At 50.0% G+C, this 21330-nt stretch overlaps 1 protein-coding gene across 7 annotated transcripts in view; it reads left to right on the top strand.

Annotated features, from left to right (window-relative positions):
• The window catches only part of Arhgap23 (Rho GTPase activating protein 23), a 99274-nt gene extending 78577 nt beyond the window's left edge, over nt 1-20697 (top strand). For 4 of the 7 annotated variants that reach the window (XM_085829599.1, XM_029483623.1, XM_029483624.2 and 1 more), the window contains 4 exons: nt 8258-8299; nt 8408-8504; nt 10375-10409; nt 18415-20697. In XM_085829599.1, coding sequence (XP_085685725.1) covers nt 8258-8299; nt 8408-8504; nt 10375-10409; nt 18415-19431 — 1191 coding nt within the window. In that variant the 3' untranslated portion in view covers nt 19432-20697. Of the gene's footprint in view, nt 1-8257; nt 8300-8407; nt 8505-8942; nt 8966-10374; nt 10410-18414 lie in introns of those variants that run through there. The other 3 variants (XM_085829600.1, XM_021177408.2, XM_085829601.1) reach the window with 3 other exon arrangements.
• Nucleotides 20698-21330: the final 633 nt, after the last annotated feature.

Genomic DNA, 21330 nt, shown 5'->3' with positions numbered 1-21330 from the left:
ATTTCCATACCACAGTGGTTATCAAAAGAAGTCAGGGCAAGACCCTGAGTCTGGAGCTGAGGCAGCGGCCATGGAGGAGTGCCGCTCCCGGACCTGCTCCTTGTGGTTCGCTTCCCTGTACAACCAGGAGCCACGACACCCACAGTGAGCCCGGCCTTCCCACATCCATCATTAACCAAGAAAATGCCTACAGGCCAGTCTTCTGTAGCCGGTTTTTCTCAGTGGAGAATCCCTCTGGTTTGTGTCTGTTGGCTCACCCTCCATCCCTGATGTCTTCTCTGCTCCATCCAGTCCACCCACTGGCAGCACTTTCTGCTCTGGTTTTTAATTGGATTCATTGAGTTTTTCATTTTCAACATTTCTGTTTTTCCCCCACATCTGTCTCTTTGCTGACCTTTTCCTCTGCTCTGCTGGCTTCCCTCCCCAGATCCTAACTTGAACTTATCTGCCTGTTGGTGCTAGCTAGCTAGCTAGATAGATAGATAGATAGATAGATAGATAGATAGATAGATAGATAGATAGATAGAACGATAGAACGTGTATGTTTTGCCTGCATACACAGACTTTCAGAGGGTATGGGATCTTCTGGAGCTAGAATTACAGGGGTGTGAGCCATGTGGGTGCTGGGAATTGAACCAGGTCCTCTGCAAGAGCAGCAAGTGCCCTCAACCACTGAGGCATCCTCCCACTTCTTTTAAAACATCTCCAATTTTGGAGGAGTCCTGTTGACAGCGTCTTCACATTTCTTGGTTTCTCCCTGTGCTGTACTTTGGACCCCACTTGCTGGGTTATTAGGAGATCTGCTAACTGAGCAGCCAGCCTTCTCTGGAGGGCTCCATCTGTAGCACCACTCAGAGAGGAGAAAACAAAACTACTGTAACAGCCACATTCACAACAGTGAAACCATTGAGACAGAAACACTTACAACTGACAAGCTCAGGTGTTTGTTAATGGAAAGAGACTAAAGTCATGCAAAAGGTGTTAGGAAGTTAAAAAGTATCCCAGGCAGCTGTAGGAATAGGAAGAGATAAAGAAGGAGGCAGGGAAGGGGAGAAATAGAGAGTAAGCAAGGTTAAATAAATGAGAGGAAAAGAAGAAATGGAATAGAGAAAACGCATTAGAAAAGAAAAGATTAGAAAAAGTGAAAACAGAAAAGAAAAAAGATTTCTCCATTTTGAGAAAATTCAAACACAAATTCAGGGCCAGTAAACTGGCTCAGTAGGGAAAATGCATGCTGCCAAGCCTGGGGACCTGAGTTCAATCCCTGGCATCCTTTGGAAGGAGAGAACTGATTCTCACAAAATATCCTCTGACTTACCCACACACAAACACAATACACAATGTTTTTTGGTTTTTGTTTTTTTTGAGTGTATAGCACAATGTCTTTTTTTTCTATTTTTATTAGATATTTTCTTCATTTACATTTCAAATGTTATCCCAAAAGTTCCTTATACCCTCCCTCCAGTACATAATGTTTTTAAAAATTAGATAAATGTAGCATGTATGTGGTGCACATATATATGTGCAGGCAAACACCCATACAAATAAAATAAAAATCTTTTTAAAAGTAAAAATTAGCTGGGCGTGGTGACTCACGCCTTTAATCCCAGCACTCCAGAGGCAGAGGCAGACGGATTTCTGAGTTCAAGGCCAGCCTGGTCTACAGAGTGAGTTCCAGGACAGCCAGGGCTATACAGAGAAACCCTGTCTCGAAAAAACAAAAAACAAAACAAAAAGTAAAAATTAGATATAAATATAATAAGAGTAATAAAAATAAAAACAGCTTTAAAAAACTGAAATACACAGGGTGGTGGTGGTGCATGCCTGTAAGCCCAGCACTTGGGAGACAGAGGCAGACAGATCTCTGAGTGCAAGGCCAGCCTGATGTTCAGAGCAAGGTCCAGGACAGCCAAAGCTACACAGAGAAACCTTAGAACAAGACAAAAACCAACAATGAAATAGAAACACAAAATAAAGTCAAAACACTATTAAAAACACAAAAGGAAAGAAGAAGAAGAAAGGAGAAAGAGTGCTCAGTAATGAATGGAAATGTGCAAACAAGTTAGAAGACTGCATGAGAAGGAATAAAAGAGAAAGCGTGATTTGTACACACAACAGAGCATGTGGAATTAAAGCAGAGGCAGGCAGCACCCTGGCAATGGCAGTGCGCTCAGTCAGGGTCTGTTCTCATGTTGTAAGAAGAAGACATCTTCCTGAAATGTCTCAGGAGAGAGGAGGGTTGTGGCTCTCGCCTATAATCAGCACATGAGAGACCAAAGCAGGAGGAGATTCACTACACACTTGAGGCCGGCCTCTTCTGTAGGGCCGGGGCTACTCAGCAAGACCACGAATGTTTGCTTGTGTTTGTTTGTTTGTTTGTTTGTTTGAAGAGAGTGGGGATGGGGAGCCTGCTGGGGGCACAATGGGGGGTAAAAGGAAAACCCGAGCGAGTCACTGGAGCACTTTCTGCGTCCTCAGAACTTGGAGCTTGCCTCTTCTCTGCACTGGGGATCTCTGCAGTGTCTGTGTGGTCAACTACCTTCCCCAGGTTTATGCTGGTGTTGGTCTGGTTTACTGTAGTTGCCTCCCTTCTGTGTGTGTGCCATGCCAAGGGACTCTATGACCACATTTAGCTTTGCTGCCTGCGGGATGGGCAGATTTTTCTAGCCCTTTTGAGACCCCTAGGGTGGGGAATGTGTTGGGAATATGAGCTGTCGCCATGATACAGAGATCTGTGCAGGCGGACGACTGTCCAGAAACTTTTAAGGATACTCTTCCTACTAGAGGGATGGAGCTGTGGGTGTGAAGTTAAACCCTGGAGGTCCAGAGCTGCAGGTTCTGCAGCAGTGAATGCAGCAGAGATCGACCCACCCACGCATTGTAGGCTCAGGGCTACGCACTCCAAGCTCAGTCTCAGCTGATGGCATCCGCTTCCGCCACAGCCACTGCCACTGAGGGTGGAGTCCTGTGCTTCTTGCAGAGGCTGAACCTCCTGCAGACCTCACTTTCACTTTTCAGAGTGTTTGTTGGTTTTTTTGAGACAGGGTTTCTCTGTGTAGCCCTGGTTGTCCTGGAATTCACTCTGTGGACCAGGCTAGCCTGGAACTCAAAGATCTGCCTGCCTCTGCCTCCCAAATGCTGGGATCTAGGGTGTGTGCACCACTACAACCTGGCCACGTTCAGACTGTTAGCATCCAGCTCTCTGACTTACAGCTGCCTTCTGGGGCTCTCACTTGGGACACACTGACTGGCATGGCTCCTTGTTCTCAGGCTTCCCGGATTGTGATATCTTTGTATTTTGAGACTTTGTCTCCCACATAGCAGACTGGCCTTCAACTTGCTAATAAGCAAGTTCAGAATGACCTTGAACTTCTGATTCTCTTTCCTCTTGGTTCATGCTTTGGTGGAGCTCCAACTCAGGGCGTTGGCATGTGAAGCAAGGGCTCCCCTGAGCCCCGTGCCCAGCACAGCTCAGCTCGTTGTCTCTGTTTTTTGTTTCATGTATATTTGTGTGTGTGTGCGCGACCTGTTTGCAGAGGGTTGGATCCCCAGGAACTAGAGTTACAGGTGGGTGTTAGTTGCCGTGTGGTGCTGGGCATTGAGCTCAGGACCCCTGGAGAGCACCAGTGCTTACCACTGAACCATCTCTCCAGCTCCATCTTCATTTGCCTTGATCACGCTTGTCAAGGACTGTCCTATCTCTTTTTGCAAAGCATCGGTTTGGACATCTTTGAGTATGGTTTGGTAAATCAAGCCTGTGTGCCGGCACTTGAAAGGCTGAGGTAGGAGGATTTCTGTGACTTTGAGGCCAGCCTGGGTTCCATTGAAAGACCCTGTCTCAGCCACCACCACAGTAAACACTGAATGTCTTTTCACTTTGCTCTGTACTTTTGTCCACTTGAGATTTTTTTTCTTACCTCTTGCATCTTCAGGATTCTCGGGTTTCCCCCCTTGGCTGCCTAAGCAGGGTTCTCAGCGCATCTGGTCCAGTCATCACCAGTCATGACAACCAGATGCAAGGCCACAACTTTCTTCAGTTTATTTTACCTCTTAGCAAGTACCTTTTTTTCTAAACATTATCAGGGGGTTTAGATTCATAGCAGAATTAATCAGAAGACACAGAAACACCCCTGAGCTCTCCACATGGACCCTGCTCTGTTATCCACATACCCCAAAGATGGAGCCTCTGTTGTGGCAGAGAACAGGTGAGAGTGTGCCGGACGCTGGCTCAGTTCACAGCCCTGGTTCTACACCCAGCACTTCTGAGAACCCGACAGCTCATCCTACCTACTGACATACATAGTTAACATTAGAGTGTGCTCCTGTATGCTCTGTGGGCCTGGAGAGACACATGACATGTGTCGGTCCCTGTAGTATCATACAGATCACCGCCATAGCCCTGACCATCCGGCACACCCTGCCCTCAAGTCCCCCTCACACTATTCCTGGGGTTTGCCTTGTCCACAAAGTCACCTGGCTTGAGTCAAGCAGTGTGGACACTGTTAATACAAAGGCTCGCTCGTGACACAGCAGTGGCTCCATGGCTGTGAGTGAGTCACCTTGTGTCCTTTTTTCTTTTTTTTTTTTTTTTTGTTTTTTCGAGACAGGGTTTCTCTGTATAGCCCTGGCTGTCCTGGAACTCACTTTGTAGACCAGGCTGGCCTTGAACTCAGAAATCCACCTGCCTCTGCCTCCCGAGTGCTGGGATTAAAGGTGTGCGCCACCACGCCCGGCAAGTGTCCTTTTTTCTTAGGGTTATTTATTTATTTAATGTATATGAGTGCACTGCAGCTGTCTTCAGACACACACCAAAAGAGAGCATCGGATCTCATTACAGATGGTTGTGAGCCACCATGTGGTTGCTGGGACTTGAACTCAGGACCTCTGCAAGAGCAGTCAGTGCTCTTAGCTGCTGAGCCATCTCTCCAGCCCTCAGCTTGCGTCTTTCCTGTCCAATAAGTAGTTCTTGCTGCTGTTTTGCTTGTCTGCTTTTGAAACGAGCTTGATGCATAGACCAGATTTGACCAGGAACTTGCACAGATCCTCCTGCCTCTGTCTCCCAAGTGCTGCGATTACGTGCATGCACCACCATCCCTGGCCTATTTCCTTCTGATACTGAATAATATCCACTGGATATATGATGGATTATCTGTGTAATCCTCTACTGAAAGGTTACATGTCAGCTCTCAGTCATTTAGTGAAACGTCTGAGGTCATCTCCTCCTGCTGAGATATGTTTATTTTGGCTCACAGTTCCCATGTTTCCGGTTCATGTGTGTCTCTGTTGCTTTTGGACTCTCGTATCACATGGTGATTGTAGCTGGGGTGTGGAGGAGTAAAACTGCCATCATATTAGCCAGGGAGCAAAGAGAAAGGTAGGCTGGGTCCTCCCCTCCCCTCTGGGGTATGCCCACAAGGCCCCACCCCCCTAAAGTGCCTTCCCGTAGTGGCACCTGGGGACCAAGCCTTTGATGCCCTTGAGGGATTTGTCCAAACCACAGCAAACAGCTTGGCTGCCCTCAAGGCTTAGCTGTTGTAAAGAAAGCTGCTTCACAGACAGCTATGTGCAGATCTGTGTGTGGACTTAAGCTTTCAGTCCCCTGGGTTGGCACCCATGACCAGGACTGCAAGGTCACAAGGAAAGAATGTCGTTAGCTTCATAAACAGTCATGGGTATGATCCAGAGTGGCCTGCCATTTCGTCCCCACAGTGAATGAATGCTGAAGTTTCTGTTTTTCTGTTTTCTGTTTGATTCATTCTTTTCTCGTCCTTTCTTCTTTCTCTTCTCTTCTCTTCTCTTCTCTTCTCTTCTCTTCTCTTCTCTTCTCTTCTCTTCTCTTCTCTCCTCTTCTCTCCTCTTCTCTCCTCTTCTCTCCTCTTCTCTCCTCTTCTCCTCTTCTCTCTTCTCTTCTTTCCTTTTTTCTTTCATACAATGTCTCACTGTGTAGCCCTGTCTGTCCTTAAATTCTGCAGCGTCTCAGAAAATACATTTTTCTATCCTCTGGTCTGTCTTTGCCTACCCTTAACATCTTCTATAGAGAGAAACCTGTTTTCCACTTTATCACCAGTTTTTTACATGACTACTCTTACATGCCATTCAGACTGATGGACGGACAGCTAGGGTCTCTCTGTGGGTTTTCCTGTGTAAGGCAGTTATTGTGATGTAGCCCTGCGTACCTAACATGTTTCTCCACGTGTAAACTCTGGAAGGGGCGTTAGTTCTTGTAAAGTTATAACCAGTTCACATTTACTGCATTGTGAGGAGAGGACATGGGTTGTGGAATGTAGGCACTATGGAGCCATTATGGTGACCCAGGGTAGATTTAGCTTTTGAATGGTTCGTGCGTCTTCTAGAAGACTGCATCTTCTCTAATGTCAAGGGCCATGCCCTGAGTATGTCTACTGCGTTGCTGAAAGAATCAGCATTTTGCATCTATATCTTTTAATATTTTTGTGTTTACTTGAATGAGTGTCTGTTGACCATTGTGTGTACCGTGCCTGCAGAAGCCAGAAGGCACCAGATTCTCTGGAAATGGAGTTAGAGCTGATTGTGAACTGTCATGTGGATGCTGGGAATCAAACCTGGGTCTTCTGGAAGAGCCTCCAGTGCTCTTAGCCTCTGAGCCATCTCTGTAGCATCTGCCTTTTTTTTTTTTTTTTTTTTTTTTTTTTTTGGTTTTTAGAGACAGGGTTTCTCTGTGTAGCCCTGGCTGTCCTGGAGCTCACTTTGTAGACCAGGCTGGCCTCGAACTCAGAAATTCACCTGCCTCTGCCTCCTGAGTGCTGGGATTAAAGGCGTGCGCCACCACTGCCCAGCACATCTGCCTAATTTTTATCTGTTCAGTCAGCTACAGTATTTTAGTCTCCTGCAAGTCTATGAACTGTATTATGTGTGTGCTGATCCTCTTGCCTGCTTGTGCACATCTGGAGAGCAGAGGTTGACAGATATCCAGCATCTATCACTCTTCACATCATTTTTAGCAAGGCCTCTCAGTGAACCCGGAGCTCACCGAGTCAGCAGACCCTGGGATGCCCCTGCCTCTGCTGTCCAGCGCCAGAGTTAGAAGCCTGTGTCTCCATGCCATGCCTGCCTCCTTACACAGGGTCTTGATTCCTATGCCACAGACACTTTACGGAGCCATTTCCCCGGGTGCCAGTTGTTCTTACAGTATTTTTAAGATATCTTAAACCCAGATGTGGTGGTTCACACCTATAACCCAAGCACCTGGGAGCCGGAAGCAAGAGGACCAGGAGTTGGAGTCTAGTCTGGGCTACAGGATACCTTTTCTCAAAAAAGAAAGATGACAAAGATGACAGCATATATGCTACAAATTAACACCCCCCCCCTTTTTTTCTGAGACAAACCCTAGTTGGCCTGACTAGGCTGGCCTCAAATGTGTGCATGCCTTCTGCTTCCTGCTTCCCTGGTGCTGGGATTGTAGGTATGCACCGGTATGCCTGGGATTATCCTTAAATTTAAATGAGAGTTTAGCAGGATATACATTTTCTGGTTTCAAAGTGGCACAGATAGGAAACAATACTTTCACTCCTTGTTGCTCAGCTCTTTGTAAGCAGCACAAATCTCTGGATTCCGGAGGCTGGGGGTTCACTTTGTATTTCTTAACTCTTTCTAATTGGCAAGATATTCTGTAACCAGGCTGGACTGGAATTCACAGAGTAGTCTGGGCTGCCCTTGAACTCAAATAAATTCTCTAGCCCCAGGCATGAACCACCAAGTCAAGTGTGTTTGGCATTTATGAAGAAGGTCTTGCCTGTCTGACTCTGAGTTTCTAACACTTGTTTCCAGGCATTTTCTCTCACTGGATAGAGTGTGACACCCCAGCTGTCAGTGTGAAGCCGGGGATGGTGGAAGATGAGGCCCCTGCACCCTCAGCTCCAGCTGTGATCTGGTTCCCCAACACGATCAGTGCACCTAGCATCCACTAGAGGGCGCTGCCGACCAGGCTTTTTCTGGCTGGCTATGAGGTGTACACCATAGTGAGGCACCCTGGACCAGTAGCAAGCTAGTGGTGGGCTTTCCCTAGCACTGATCGGTTCCTTCCCACATGTAGTCTCATTTTGTCTCCCTGTAAGGGTTTCTCATAGCTCGTGGGGGCTGCCTGAGCCTCCCCTCTTAGGACTTACTCGAAGGAGGAATCACCTTTGGGACTGTGGGTCCTTTGGCCTGAGGGTTAAGAAGCCGACAACGCTCAGCTCCCCCCACACTAATTTCACCCCGTCTTTTGTCTCCTCTGCAGTCTGACTGGTTCTTCAGTGATGACGAGGACAAAGGAGAGAGAGTAAGTGACTAGAGGGTGGGTGGTGTCTGGCCTGAGGTGTTGAGCAGGTGGGCGTGGGGGGGCTAACGATCTGGGAGGCTGCCGACTGACTCCTCCCTCTGCTTGCAGACCCCTGTTGATGACAAGGAGCCACAGTCGGTGCCCAACATCGAGTACCTCCTGCCCAACATTGGCAGGACAGTGCCCCCCAGTGATCCAGGCTCAGGTGAGTTAAGGGACCTGGGGGGGTGGGGGGAGGCTCTGCCTTTCTGAGGGTCCCAGATGCCTGGCCAGATGTTTATCTTCCCTGTCCCCTCCCTGCAAGGCCCTGGCCTGGCAACACCCCAAGGTGGGCCGTCGAGGGTCTTCTCCTTCTCTGCGAACATCTAGCTGTTAACTCAGCTTCCCCAGGGCTGGGCAGGGCTGGGCAGGGCTGGGCAGGGCTGGGCAAGGCTGGGCAGGGCTGGGCAGGGCTGTGTGTTTGGCCTTCTTCACTGGTCTCTCTCTTGAGCCCTTGATCTTTACAGCTGGCGGCATACATTCCTCTTTTTAATTTCTCTTCCTTCTCTCCTTGTACCCTGTCCCTCCTCCCTCTTTCCCCCTTGATCTCCTCCCTCCTCCTCCATCCTCCCTTCCCTCTGCTTCTCCTGCCCTCCTCCTCCAGCGGACCTGTTGGAGATTTAAAGGGTATAGTGCGGTGTTGCGCGCGGCCTCAGTCACTAACAGTAGCGGGTGATTATAAGAAGCCTGGGCAGGCATGAGTGGAAGACACGCCCCCAGCAGTGAGGAACCCCAGCCTGACATAGCAGTTGGCAGTGCTGGTCCACAGCTGACCCTTGGCCCCACCCTGCCTCTTCTTGGAGGAAGTTAGACCCCTTGCCCTGCCATCAGATGGCCCTGAGCTCCCTGCCCAACCTGTGCAGTGGGAGCACTTCAGGGTCACCAAGATGAGGGAACTTGAGTTTGGACCCAGTCTCTGTAGGATCCACCCCAGAAGCTCTGTAGGACCCACCCCAGAAGCCATTGTCAAACGACAACCCCTGCCTCAGCTCAGGCTCTGGACACTCATCCTAGAAATCCTGTGCTAGAGGGAGGTGGCTTCTGTGCTCAGAGGCAGTGAGTGGCCCCAGCCACAGCTCATCTCACATTCTGGCTTCACTGCCTGCTAGCATGTCCAGTTCTTGTCCCAGAGAAAGACCCCACAGCATCCTTAGTTCTGAGATACTGGCTGGGGTAGGGTAGCAGAGAGGAGCCCCCCGTCTCTTGTAATCACCTGCTGCCGCCTGTCCTGTGTGTGTCGAGTGTGGTCAGTCATTCTTGCTCTGCTCACCATTTGCAGGGGGAGGGGGCTGGGGAGGGGCCTCTAACCTGCCTGCCTGAGAGTGTGGATTAACTGCACCAGCTCCATACCCCAGGTCTGAACCAACCTGCTCCCTCTCCAGCCTCGGAGAGGGCACTGCCAGGTCTTGTTATCCATTTCCTTCTCCATTCTGGAGATATTAAGGAGAGGCACTCTATGCCCTTGGGTGTGATGGTTTTGACTGGGTTTAAAAGGGGGAGTTGCCCCTTAAGGGCAGGTTGATGTCGGCTCTACCACCAGCCCACTGTACCTGTGTCTCATCCACCTCATCTCTGCTTCGTTACCTGATGACGTAGTGGGGCCCTTTTCCTTCTTGTGGGGTGGGAGTGGGGCACACACCTCCTCCTGCACTGTGTGGTCTCCATCTCTTCAGAGTATCTGTGATGTGCTGTGTCACCCCATTGTGGTTTCTGTGGACTGCATCCGAAACTGGCATTTTCTCTCCAGTGCTTCAGTGTCATAGGGGGAAGGGGGGGTTGGGAGAGGAGGAGCCAGACCTAGAAAAAAAGCCCCCTTTGTCCTTAACCCTGGGCAACTGAAGACTCAGTAGCCCGCAGCCTGATGTCACTTCCTGCCTCTAAAAGAAGTGGTGGCTAACAACATCTTCTGATGGGGACAACCCATAGGAAATGCCAGCCAAGCCAGTGGCCCTCCTAGGGTCTGGGGAGAACAAAGGCCTTCATCTTTGAACCTTTGATCTTTCTTGGTCTAACTTCAGTTTTCTTTCTTTTGCCAGCAGATTCCACCACCTGTAGTTCGGCCAAGTCCAAGGTCAGTACCATGGCTTCCCAGATGTGGTTTGCCTGGACAAGGCAGCCCGCTGCAGCTTGTGGTCAAGAGGACGGAAGCTGGACTGGGGGGCGTGTGGGTTGAGGGTCCTGTGGGATGGAAGGTGGGAAATACTGAGTGTCTGGGGCGGGGAGGGGGAGCGAAGAGAAGCTGACCTGGTGGTGCGTGGAAGGCATCTGATGTAGAAGAGGCTGGTGGTCTTGGGTTGCGGTAGCTGAGGAGCAAGTGTGACTTGAGAACAGCTCTTGTTGCAGAAAGCCCTGAATTTGAGTCCTGACTTTGCTACTTATCTTATGATGTTGGGTAATTCTTTCTGAATTGCAGCTTCCTTATCTGTAAAATGAAAACAACAGCAATATGTCTGCTGTGATAAATGTTTTAAGGTCCCTAGGCAAGCTGAGAATGGTGGCACGAGCCTGTAATTCCAACACTTGGGAGGTAGAGACAGCCTGGGCTGCATACTGGGTTCCAGGTTAGCCAGGACGTCATAGCAAGAGCCTGTCTCTAAACAAACAAAAACAAAACAACAACAACAACAAAAAACAACAAAAAGCTGTCTGGGAGGACTTAACGAAGAAAGGAAAGGAAAGGAAAGGAAAAAGGAAAAAGGAAAGGAAAACAATATGGATGATTGAGAAATCCATGAAACTGAAAACAATTAAGAAAAATCAATGAAACTACAAGCTGTTTCTTCGGAAAAAAATCAATAAAATGGATAGACTTCTAACCAGACTGACAGAATAAAAAGACATTGTACAAATTACCAATACTAAGGATGACATAGTACATCTATAGACCACACAGACGCTAACACGGGGGCATCAGCGCAGACCACACAGACGCTAACACGGGGTCATCAGTACAGACCACACAGATACTCAGAGAATAATACCATAAGCATTTTATGCCTAAAATCCCAGTAATTTTTTTAAAGATTTATTTATTTTATTTATGAGTACACTGTAGTTGTCTTCAGACACACCAGAAGAGGGCGTCAGATCTCATTACAGATGGTTGTGAGCCACCATGTGGTTGCTGGGAATTGAACTCATGACCTCTGGAAGAGTAGTTGATGTTCTTAACTGCTGAGCCATCTCTCCAGCCCAAATCCCAGTAACTTAAAAGACAAACCTAGTCTTAGGATTCAGACTACCATAATTTGCAGAAGTAATAGCTTAAATAGCTCTGCATCTACTGAAGAAGTTTTGTGTATAAAAACTTCCAACAGAGAAGATACTTCACTGGTAAAGACGACTTCACTGGTAAACTCTACCAAATATTTCATGGGGAAAATGTTTGGGGTTTTCTGTTTCTTTATTTTTTTAAATTATACTCATTTATTGTGTGTATGTTTTCTACAATGTGGATCATAGGGATTGAATTCAGGTCCTCAGGCTTGGTGGCAAATTCCTTTACCTACCAAGTAATTCCTTATTTCTTTGCATGTGTGTTTGTTTGCTTGCTTGCTTCTGAGACAGGGTCTCTATGGAGTCCAAATGTGTGGTCTTGCTACCTTTTTCTTGGGTTCTGGGATTACAGGCGTATGCCACCACCCCTGGCTTATTTTTCTAACTTTAAATGATTCATCTATTTATCAAATGCTATAGTATTTTGGTTGTAAAATGGTTGTCTTAGTCTGTTTCTATGAGGACACATCATGACCAAGGCAACTGTTATAAGAGAAAGCATTTAGTTGGGGACTGGCTTACAGTTTCAGAGATTTAGTCCATATCATCCTGACAGGAAGCTTGGTGGCATGCAGGCAGACCCTGGAGAAGTAGCTGAGAATTACATCCTGATTCAGAGGCAGAGAGAGAGACTCTGGGCTTGGCGGGGCTTTGAAACCAACCCCTCAGTGACACACTCCCTTCAAGAAGGCCATGCCTCTTCATCCTTACAATCCTTTCAAACAGTGGCATTCCATGATGACTCAGCATTCAAATCTCCCAGAGTGGATGAAGGCCACAGTCAAACCACTACAATAGAATATTTAAAAGTAGTCTCCTACCCCACAATAGTGGGCCACTCATATGAAAGTAGCCAATACAGCCTTATTGTGTGATAGGTTAATACTCTCAAGTTTATGTAGGTTCACAGAATGATTATATCATACTTGAAGAGGACCAGAGTCCAGTTCTTGTTTTGTTTTGTTTTTCGAGACAGGGTTTCTCTGTATAGCCCTGGCTGTCCTGGAGCTCACTTTGTAGACCAGGCTGGCCTCGAACTCAGAAATCCGCCTGCCTCTGCCTCCCAAGTGCTGGGATTAAAGGCATGTGCCACCACGCCCGGCTGAGTCCAGTTCTTAGCACTTGCAATTGATGGCTCAGAACCACCAGTAACGCCAGTTCCAGGGGAATCTAGCACCCTTTTCTGGCCACCTTTCTGCATGCATGTACAAATGCATGTGAGCGCGTGCACACACACACACATACAAACAAACATGCACACATGCACACATATGAACTAAAAAACAATCTTTAAAAAAAAAGTTATTTTGCTTGCATAGAAATACTACCACAGGAGTTAGAGAGAGAGAGAAGTCTAAGACATTCAAAGTATTTTCAGAGGACCTGTATTTGGCTCCCAACACCCACATGGCAGCTCATAGCTGCCTGTAGCTCCAGTTCCAGAAGCTTTGATGCCCTCATTGGCCACTGTACTCATGTTGAACATATGTGCATGCACTCACATATACACATAAAATAAAAATAAATCTTAAAACAAACTACTACCAATTTTCCAAAATCTCTAATGCGGTGGAAGAGACAGTAATTGCTTCACATCTCATCGTGTGACACCGCCACTCCCCAATATCTAAGGCTTCCAGTGTCTCCAGACACGCTGTGTCCATTGAGTCATGCCACACAGATCTTTTTTTTTTTTAAGATTTATTTATTTATTATATGTAAGTACACTGTAGCTGTCTTCAGACATTCCAGAAGAGGGCGCCAGATCTCATTACGAATGGTTGTGAGCCACCATGTGGTTGCTGGGATTTGAACTCTGGACCTTCGGAAGAGCAGTCGGGTGCTCTTACCCACTGAGCCATCTCACCAGCCCGCCACACAGATCTTGTCTGAACCCCTGCTACATGGCTTCCTGTACTGAACCCCGAGGATGCAAGCAGGATCTGAGGAGCTGGAGAGACAGACGCTCAGTGGTTAAGAGTACTGACTGCAGCCGGGTGTGGTGGCGCATGCCTTTTATCCCAGCACTCGGCGGGAGGCAGAGGCAGGCGGATTTCTGCACAGCCAGGGCTATACAGAGAAACCCTGTCTCGGGAAAAAAAAAAAGAGTACTGACTGCTATTCCAGGGGACCTGAGTTCAGTTGACAGCAAACACCCGGTGGCTCATAATCACCAGTAAATTTGGGGCCCAGAATCTAACACTCTTCCAGTCTCTACAGGCCACAAACACACACACAGAGAGAGAGAGAGAGAGAGAGAGAGAGAGAGAGAGAGAGAGAGAGAGAGAGAGAGAGAAGGAAGGAAGCAAGGAAGAAAACTAAAACCAAGCTGAGCAAGTAGACTCCTATCCACACAGGGTTTATCTTGGAATGGATTCCAGTATCGTACTAATGAGCAAACAACACTGCTGGAGAGAATTGGGACCCAGAGGAGGCAGAAGCTGGGTGGAGTTCACAAACCAGATGTCGGCATGCACAGACGTGAGACACTTAGCTGAGAGGTGTTCAGAGCAAAACTGCAAAGCCCTGTGGGTCGAGGGAGGCTGGTGCGTGAAGATGTGAGGATGAGCCCCAAGGCGGGAAGATGCCTCAAGGGGGAGCAACAAGAAGGAGGAAGCAGGTGGGCAGCCTCAGGAGGCCTCAAAAGGCTGCTCTGCACTGCTGGGTCTGTGCTCAGCAGTGCTGTCCTCTGTAAGAGCCTCAGTTCTCAACCTGTGAGACGCAACCCCTTGGGGTAGGCCAAACACAGGGGCTGATATCAGATATTTATGTTACGATTCATAAGCATAGCAAAATCACAGTTATGAAGTAGCAGTGAAAATTACTTTATGGTTGGGGGTGTCACAGTTGAGCGACTGTGTTAAAAGGTTTTAGAGGGTCCCAGCATTAGAAAGGTTGTGAAACACTGTTCTAGACAGAAATCCTCCTCACTACCCCCTATGGCCACATCTGTCTGCAGCAGACATGACACCTCCCTAAGGCTGTGAGATTCCAGCCTCCCCAGATTCTGGGCCTCCTTAATCCCTGTGTTGGCTCCTCTGGAGGATTCTGCTTAGCCACAGAGCATTGAATCTACACAGCGTGCTTTTCAGAAAGTGTCGTACACTTGGCTTGCACATCTGGGAGACTCTAGTGAGCTACCCAATCACAAGTGTACCAGTTCACATTTGCAGCCACCCACCCACACCGTCTTCACGCCATCTTTACTAGACCTCTCCATTCTGTCCCATCCTCACTCACTACATAGTCAGGGAAGGTAATGCTCAGAGTTCAGGTAACTAGAAGTTTGGGCATGTTCTCGGTCACAAAGGGTGGGCATCTGCAGGTCTCCTTTCCACTCGGTGAATGTTGTGGAGATCCTGTTCTGATCCTCTGTTGTCAGGGTTGGAGCATTTGGGGACATGGGATAGCCTCAGCATGGATATGAAACAGCTAGTTAAGTACTTGAGAGCCCAAGGCACAAGGCACAAACCAGACAGCCTGGTTAATAGGAATAACTGTTACAGAGACAGAGACTTTGAACTGTGTATAGCAGGTGGTGTCTGTACTATGACCCACAGCATCTGAGTCTGCAGCATCCCATTTCAGCTACCAAGGCCTGGGCCCCAGCCAGCCCTGCATTCCAAGGGTTGGTGACAGCACCTGCACAGCACTGAGACTTGCCGCTCCCACACTCCTTCCAGACTCTGAAGTCCAGATCAGGGATTGTCAGCCGTGTTCCCCAGAGCCTAGTCAGGGTCATCACCACCAGCAGATGCACGCAAGAGCACAGGGCGGCCTGCTCTTCTTTCTCCTTCTTCCTTCTTCCATGCAGCCAGGGATTTCAGAGGCTTCTGGTGGGACCCAGGTGGGATCCACACCCTGAGTTACAGTTACACTTCGCTGTTGCCTCTGCATTAGAATCATTTTCTGTTTGGTTGGGCTTTTGTGGGTTTATTTATTTATGTATTTATTTAGGCTGTTCCTTTTTGGAGTGTGGGCTGCCACACGTCACAGACTCCTGGCTGAGGCATACTAGTTTAACACTAAGATGTCCATGTTTGGAAGTAAGGGTCTCTTTTTACTTCTCTGATGGCCCCTCCACCTCAGCTCTCTGTACAACCCAAAGTCGCCAGCCTGAGACCCCCAGGCCCCCAACTGGGCTGCCCCATCCCATTTCACCACAGGTTCCTAATCCCCTTGACCTGTCCGAAGCTCAGGAAGTAACCTCCAAGGGAGAATTATCTGGCTACATGGAGACCATAATCACTGTAAAAAGAGTGATTATACACTGTCAGTCAAACCCCTCCAAAAAAGGGGGGGGGTAGGAGGCTAGAGAGATGGCTCAGAAGTTAAAAGGACTGGCTGCTCTTCCAAAGGACCTGAGTTCAATTCCCAGCCACCACATGTTGGCTCACAACCATCTACAATGGGATTCAGTGCTCTCTTCTGGTTTCTGGTGTACAGACGTGCATTCAGATGGAGCACCTACACCATAAATTATATATATATATACACACACACACATATACTTAATCAATCTGAGGACAGCTATATAGCCTTGTTCCAGAAGGATCTATACACAAGCTCTCAGCCCAAATCCCCCAGACCTCCAGTTTAGCCGTTCTGTGGAGGCTGTGGCTGGCGATTGCCCTGTTTGTAACAGTAGCAATTCAGTTCTCAGTGATTCCTCCTATTGCCACCGAGGTCAGTGTTTGGGGTACCAACTACATCAACAGCCACCACTGACTATGGTGCTCTTTCTAAGCATGTGCAGCTAAGGAATCCAATTGGGGCTGGGCTGGAGAGATGACTCTGGTTAAGAGCACTGGCTACTCTTGCAGAGGAGCCTGACTCAATTCCCAACACTTACATGGCAGTTTACAACCAACTGTAACTTCAGTCTGGTGATCCAAAGCCCTCTTCTGGTTTCTATGGACACTGCATGCAAAGACACGCATGCAGATAAACACCCACACACAATAAATAAAAGTAAATCTCAGAAAGCAGGAAGGACTTCTGTAGCTTTACCCGGGTCTGGCAGCTACCTCTAAGTGGCCCAGCTGGAAAGAGTAGAGCTGATGGCCACCTTGCAGGTCTTAGCTGAAACAAAATAGCTTGCCTGGGAGGCTTAGACAGTGACTACTTGCTAGGTGGTGGCAGTGGCACATGCCTTTAGCCCTAGCACTCCAGAACTTGGAATTCGAGGCCAGCTTGGTCTACATAGTTAAGTCCCAGGACTGCCAGGGCTACACAGAGAGATCCTATCTTGAAAAACCAAAACCAACCAACCACCAGCAGCAGCAGCAACAAAAATAACAAAAAGACCAATGAATACTGACTTCCTACAGCATTAGGAGCTAGAAGTCCAAGTTCACAATGCTAGCAAGCTAGTTAACTTCTGGTGAAGGCTTCATTCCTAGTTTTGCTTTGACTTTTGAATTTTTTTGATAGCTATCTCTTCACTGTGTCCTAGAGAAGGAGAGAGGGGAGGAGAGATTAATCCCCTGTGCTCATCATCAAAACCTTGTTTTCTCCCGAAGCTCTATCTCCAAATACCATCACAGCTGGGGCGTGGAAGTGTAATATCTGGCTTTGGTGGGGGACACAGTTCAGTTGGTAGCACTGAGTAAAACCAGCTGAGTACTATGAGTTGAACAGCCTCATCTTTTGTTTCAATGGCTCAGCACTGGCCAGGTTCCCTGTAAGCCCACCCCAGGCAGGTAGCCTGATGTCTGGCAGTTTTTCAGATGTGTTCTCTGTTCTCTGAACAAAAGCAGGGCTGCAGGAGTCTGGTGCAAGGGTCCCCGATAACCTCACCCCAGAGCACAATTCAGTGACCGGGAGTTTTGTCCTAAAGTCACTGTCTCAGAGACCTGCAAATAACTCCTTGCCGCTGCTTAAACCCTTTGCTTCTAGTCCTCAGTTCCTGTGCCCACCTCCACCCCCATTGCACTCCCTGGGCAAGGCCATGGACCTCTGCACTAGAGGCAGCTGGGATGGGAGGACGGTAGTTTGATCAAGCACACAGGATCCAAGAGACAGTAGGGCTGCCAGTCATATCGAAGTGAAAACGACCTCAAAAGGAGGCTTGGTGGGGCAGTCACCAGAGTCCACACTGGGTTCAAGTAGGGGTCTGGGCTCTGGGCCTGAGGTTGGTGCTACTTGCGTCTGATAGTGGTGGGATCATCCAGTCTTGAACAAAGCTGGCAGGAAAGCAGAGCCCGGCTTTGGAAGGCTGGTTCTACAGTGGAAAGGGCTACAGTGGGAAGGGCTGCTGGGGCAAGGGGAGAGGCAGACCCTGTTCTTAGGGGGCAATGTGCATGGAGGAAGTTTGGGGCAGGGTAGGTGGGGTGATGTCCTCTCCATGGGTAGACTGGGTACAAACAGACCAAGCAGACAGAGGATAGAGATGGACTCACAGTTGGAAAGGAGTCGGGAGCTCACATCTAGGTTTAGGGACTAGGTGGGAAGGAGGAAGTGACCTGGGTAGTGCCCAGGAGAGAAAGGCTTCTCGGGTGCGGTGAGTGGATGCTTGACCCATTAGCGTTTACAATCACGGACCAGACACATTTATTGTCTTGGACTGTTACCACCAGGAAGTCTAAGGAATTTATCTGGAAGTGGCTGGAGAAGACCCTACCCAGCTCCCAAATCAGACAGGAGTATGCGGTGGTGGCGCTCCAGTAGAAACTGTGTGCGTGGGAAACATGCTGGTGTGGGCACTGGCTTGTTTGGGAACTGGTGATTAGATGCCATGGTACGGGGCGAGGAGTAGGGATGTGTAAGGCCCTCCTTACCCTCGCTGTCTCCTTGCACAGGGTTCCTGGGTCCCCAAGAAAGAGCCTTACGCCCGGGAGATGCTGGCGATCTCCTTCATCTCTGCGGTCAACCGCAAACGGAAGAAGCGGCGGGAGGCGCGGGGCCTGGGCAGCAGCACCGACGATGACTCCGAGCAGGAGGCGCACAAGGCTGCGGTGGGGACGCAGGAGCCACCCGAGGGGCAGCTGCCGGGCTCCGCAGCGGAGGAGGCCGCTGGTCGCCTCAGCCCCCCTACGGCACCCGACGAACGGCCTGCGGCGGACACGCGCTCCATCGTCTCGGGCTACTCCACCCTGTCCACCATGGACCGTAGTGTATGCTCCGGCACCGGCGGGCGGCGCGCGGGCGCGGGCGACGAGGCGGACGACGAACGCAGCGAGCTGAGCCACGTGGAGACGGACACGGAGGGTGGCGCAGGCCCCGGGGGGCGCCTGTCGCGCCGGCCATCCTTCAGCTCACACCATCTCATGCCATGCGACACTCTGGCACGCCGTCGCCTGTCTCGCAGCCGCGCGGAGGCCGAGGGTCCGGGCGTCGGTACGGCCCGGGCGGGTCCCCGCGGTCCCGAACCACCGGGCTCGGCATCGTCCAGCAGCCAGGAGTCGCTGCGGCCCCCGGCGGCCGCCCCGGCACTCGGCTCGCGACCTTCGCGCGTGGAAGCCCTGCGGCTACGTCTCCGTGGCACCGCCGACGACATGCTGGCCGTGCGGCTGCGGCGCCCACTGTCGCCCGAGACGCGGCGGCGCCGAAGTAGCTGGCGCCGCCACACAGTGGTGGTGCAGAGCCCGCTGACCGACCTCAACTTCAACGAGTGGAAGGAGCTGGGCGGAGGGGGCCTTCCGGAGCCCGTGGGCGTGCGACCGCACAGCGACAATAAGGACTCTGGCCTCAGCAGCCTGGAGTCCACCAAGGCACGGGCCTCATCCGCCGCATCACTGCCATCGGGGGACCTAGGGGCCTTGCAGGGTCTGCCCCCGCGCCGCTCAGCTGCCGCCCGCCTTCACCAGTGTCTGTGACACCCTCCCCTGTTCCGGGGCTGCAGGAATTCCCGTCTCGTTTGTGCAACCCCCCTCAGCCACCCCCAGTGTTGCAGAAGGTTGGGGGTGGGGTGTGAAGGGCGGCGCTGGTGCGGCAGGCTGGAGTTAGGTGAGGTGGGCAGAGGAGAAGTCAGAGCCAGACCGAAGTGGGAGTCCTCAGGAGAGGGGAGGGGCTACTGGGAGTCATGTCCCTTGGATGAAGAACCAAGTGGCCCTTTTCTGTGAGTCTACTTAGGGACCCATGGGTGGACCGCCCAAGTTTCATACAGAAGGAAAAATACAGACTGGATTTGGGGTCTGTCCTCTGCCACCCCCCCCCCAATAGCTCCTAGCCAGGGAGAGAGGGAGAATGAATGTCTGAGGAGCGATTATGTGGGGTTGGGTGTCCATGGGAGAGGGGGCATGTGTGAGTGTGTGTGTGTGTGTGTGTGTGTGTGTGTGTGTGTAGTCACAGTGCAAAGATGTTTGTTTCCAGTAGCTATTTCTACCCCAATTCTTTTATTTTCCCTACCAGGACCCTACCTTTGGTGCACACAGGCACCTTAGCCCCAAGTTTGTCAGAGGCTGGGTTGAGGCCACTTCCACAGAGGCAGGACTGAACCCCACTACTACCAGAGTCGCTCTTCACATCCTTTGCCAACCTCTAAGTCACCCCTCTAAGCTCTCTGACCTGTGGATCTGCCTGGATCCCCCTACAGCTGGCATCTTCCTCCTCCATGTTCACCCTGCTTCCTTCTGCAGCTTAGCATGCGGACTCGCCTTCAGTCGGGAGGAACTCTGTCCGGCACTGATGTGTAGAGTCTCAGCTGGGCTGTTCCTGCAGGGTGGGTGGGACCCAGCTCCTCTTCCCACACATTGTAAATAAACCTAAAGCACTAGTCCCCCCTCCACCCTCACTCATTCCAGGGGAGCCCCAGGGGGGTGACCTGCTCTGCTGCCCAGGTCTGTCAGTCTTTCTGGTTTATGCAAAGATTTTCTGTAAAGTCCCCCCCCTCCCTTTCACTGTAAATATTGTCTCTAATGTGTAACATATTATAAAGAATTTATAAGGATTTTTAAAGATGTTTTGCTCATTTTAAAAAGTGTTGTAACAGTGTTGGATAAAGCCCCCCACATCTGCATGGCTCCTCCCACTGTGCCCTTGACACACCTCTCTAGGCTATAACTAAGATTCCTGCTTCTGAAAGTCTTGTCTTAAAAGTACAGTCTATATCTTGGAAATAAATTGCCTTCCTCAGGCATGAACCAATGTCTCGCTTGTTTGGATGGGGAGAGGAACAGAGCAGCTCTGGGAGGAGATATCTGAGGGGTGTGTCTCAGCAAGCAGGGTAGCCAAGTGGAGTGGCAGGATGCAGGGAATCACATCTCTCTGGTGGCTTTTTGTGTCCTAGGAGACTGGTATGAACAGAGAAAGGCACACAGGGTGAGTGGTGTGCTGTCCCCACCCACATCCTGGGATCGTCAGCAGGTTTCTGGGCGTAGGCTCCTTCTTTCTCACGCCTTCCGAGTGGCCTCAGGCACTAACCCACAGGCAAGAAACTTGGCCAGGCACCTCAGGCCCAACAGCATTTAGTGTAAGATTGACCCATTTTTTTTCAACCATGTGTAAGCCCACAGCACCCTCAATTACGGCTCTGAAGCAGCCCTGTACCCTTGGGTAAGCTTGGAACTGGTATCCCTGAGTGCTCAGAACCCACCTCCAGGGCTTTGCCCTGAACCACATCTCCAACGCTCAGCTCAGGGCTGTCACTATGTCCTTTCTGGGTGTGAGAAAGCTGAGGCACTGAGAAGGATGTGGCTTGCCAAGGTCACCCTGTTAAGGGGTGGATCCAGAGAGAAGCTAGGGGTAGGGGTGGGACTCCTTCCTCACAGGGTGAC

Source organism: Mus caroli, unplaced genomic scaffold (genome assembly GCF_978045245.1).
Source record: "Mus caroli unplaced genomic scaffold, Mus_caroli_1 scaffold_13, whole genome shotgun sequence".
NCBI lineage: Eukaryota > Metazoa > Chordata > Mammalia > Rodentia > Muridae > Mus > Mus caroli.
Note: the sequence above shows the minus strand (reverse complement) of the source record. Positions and strands in the feature narration are given on the sequence as shown.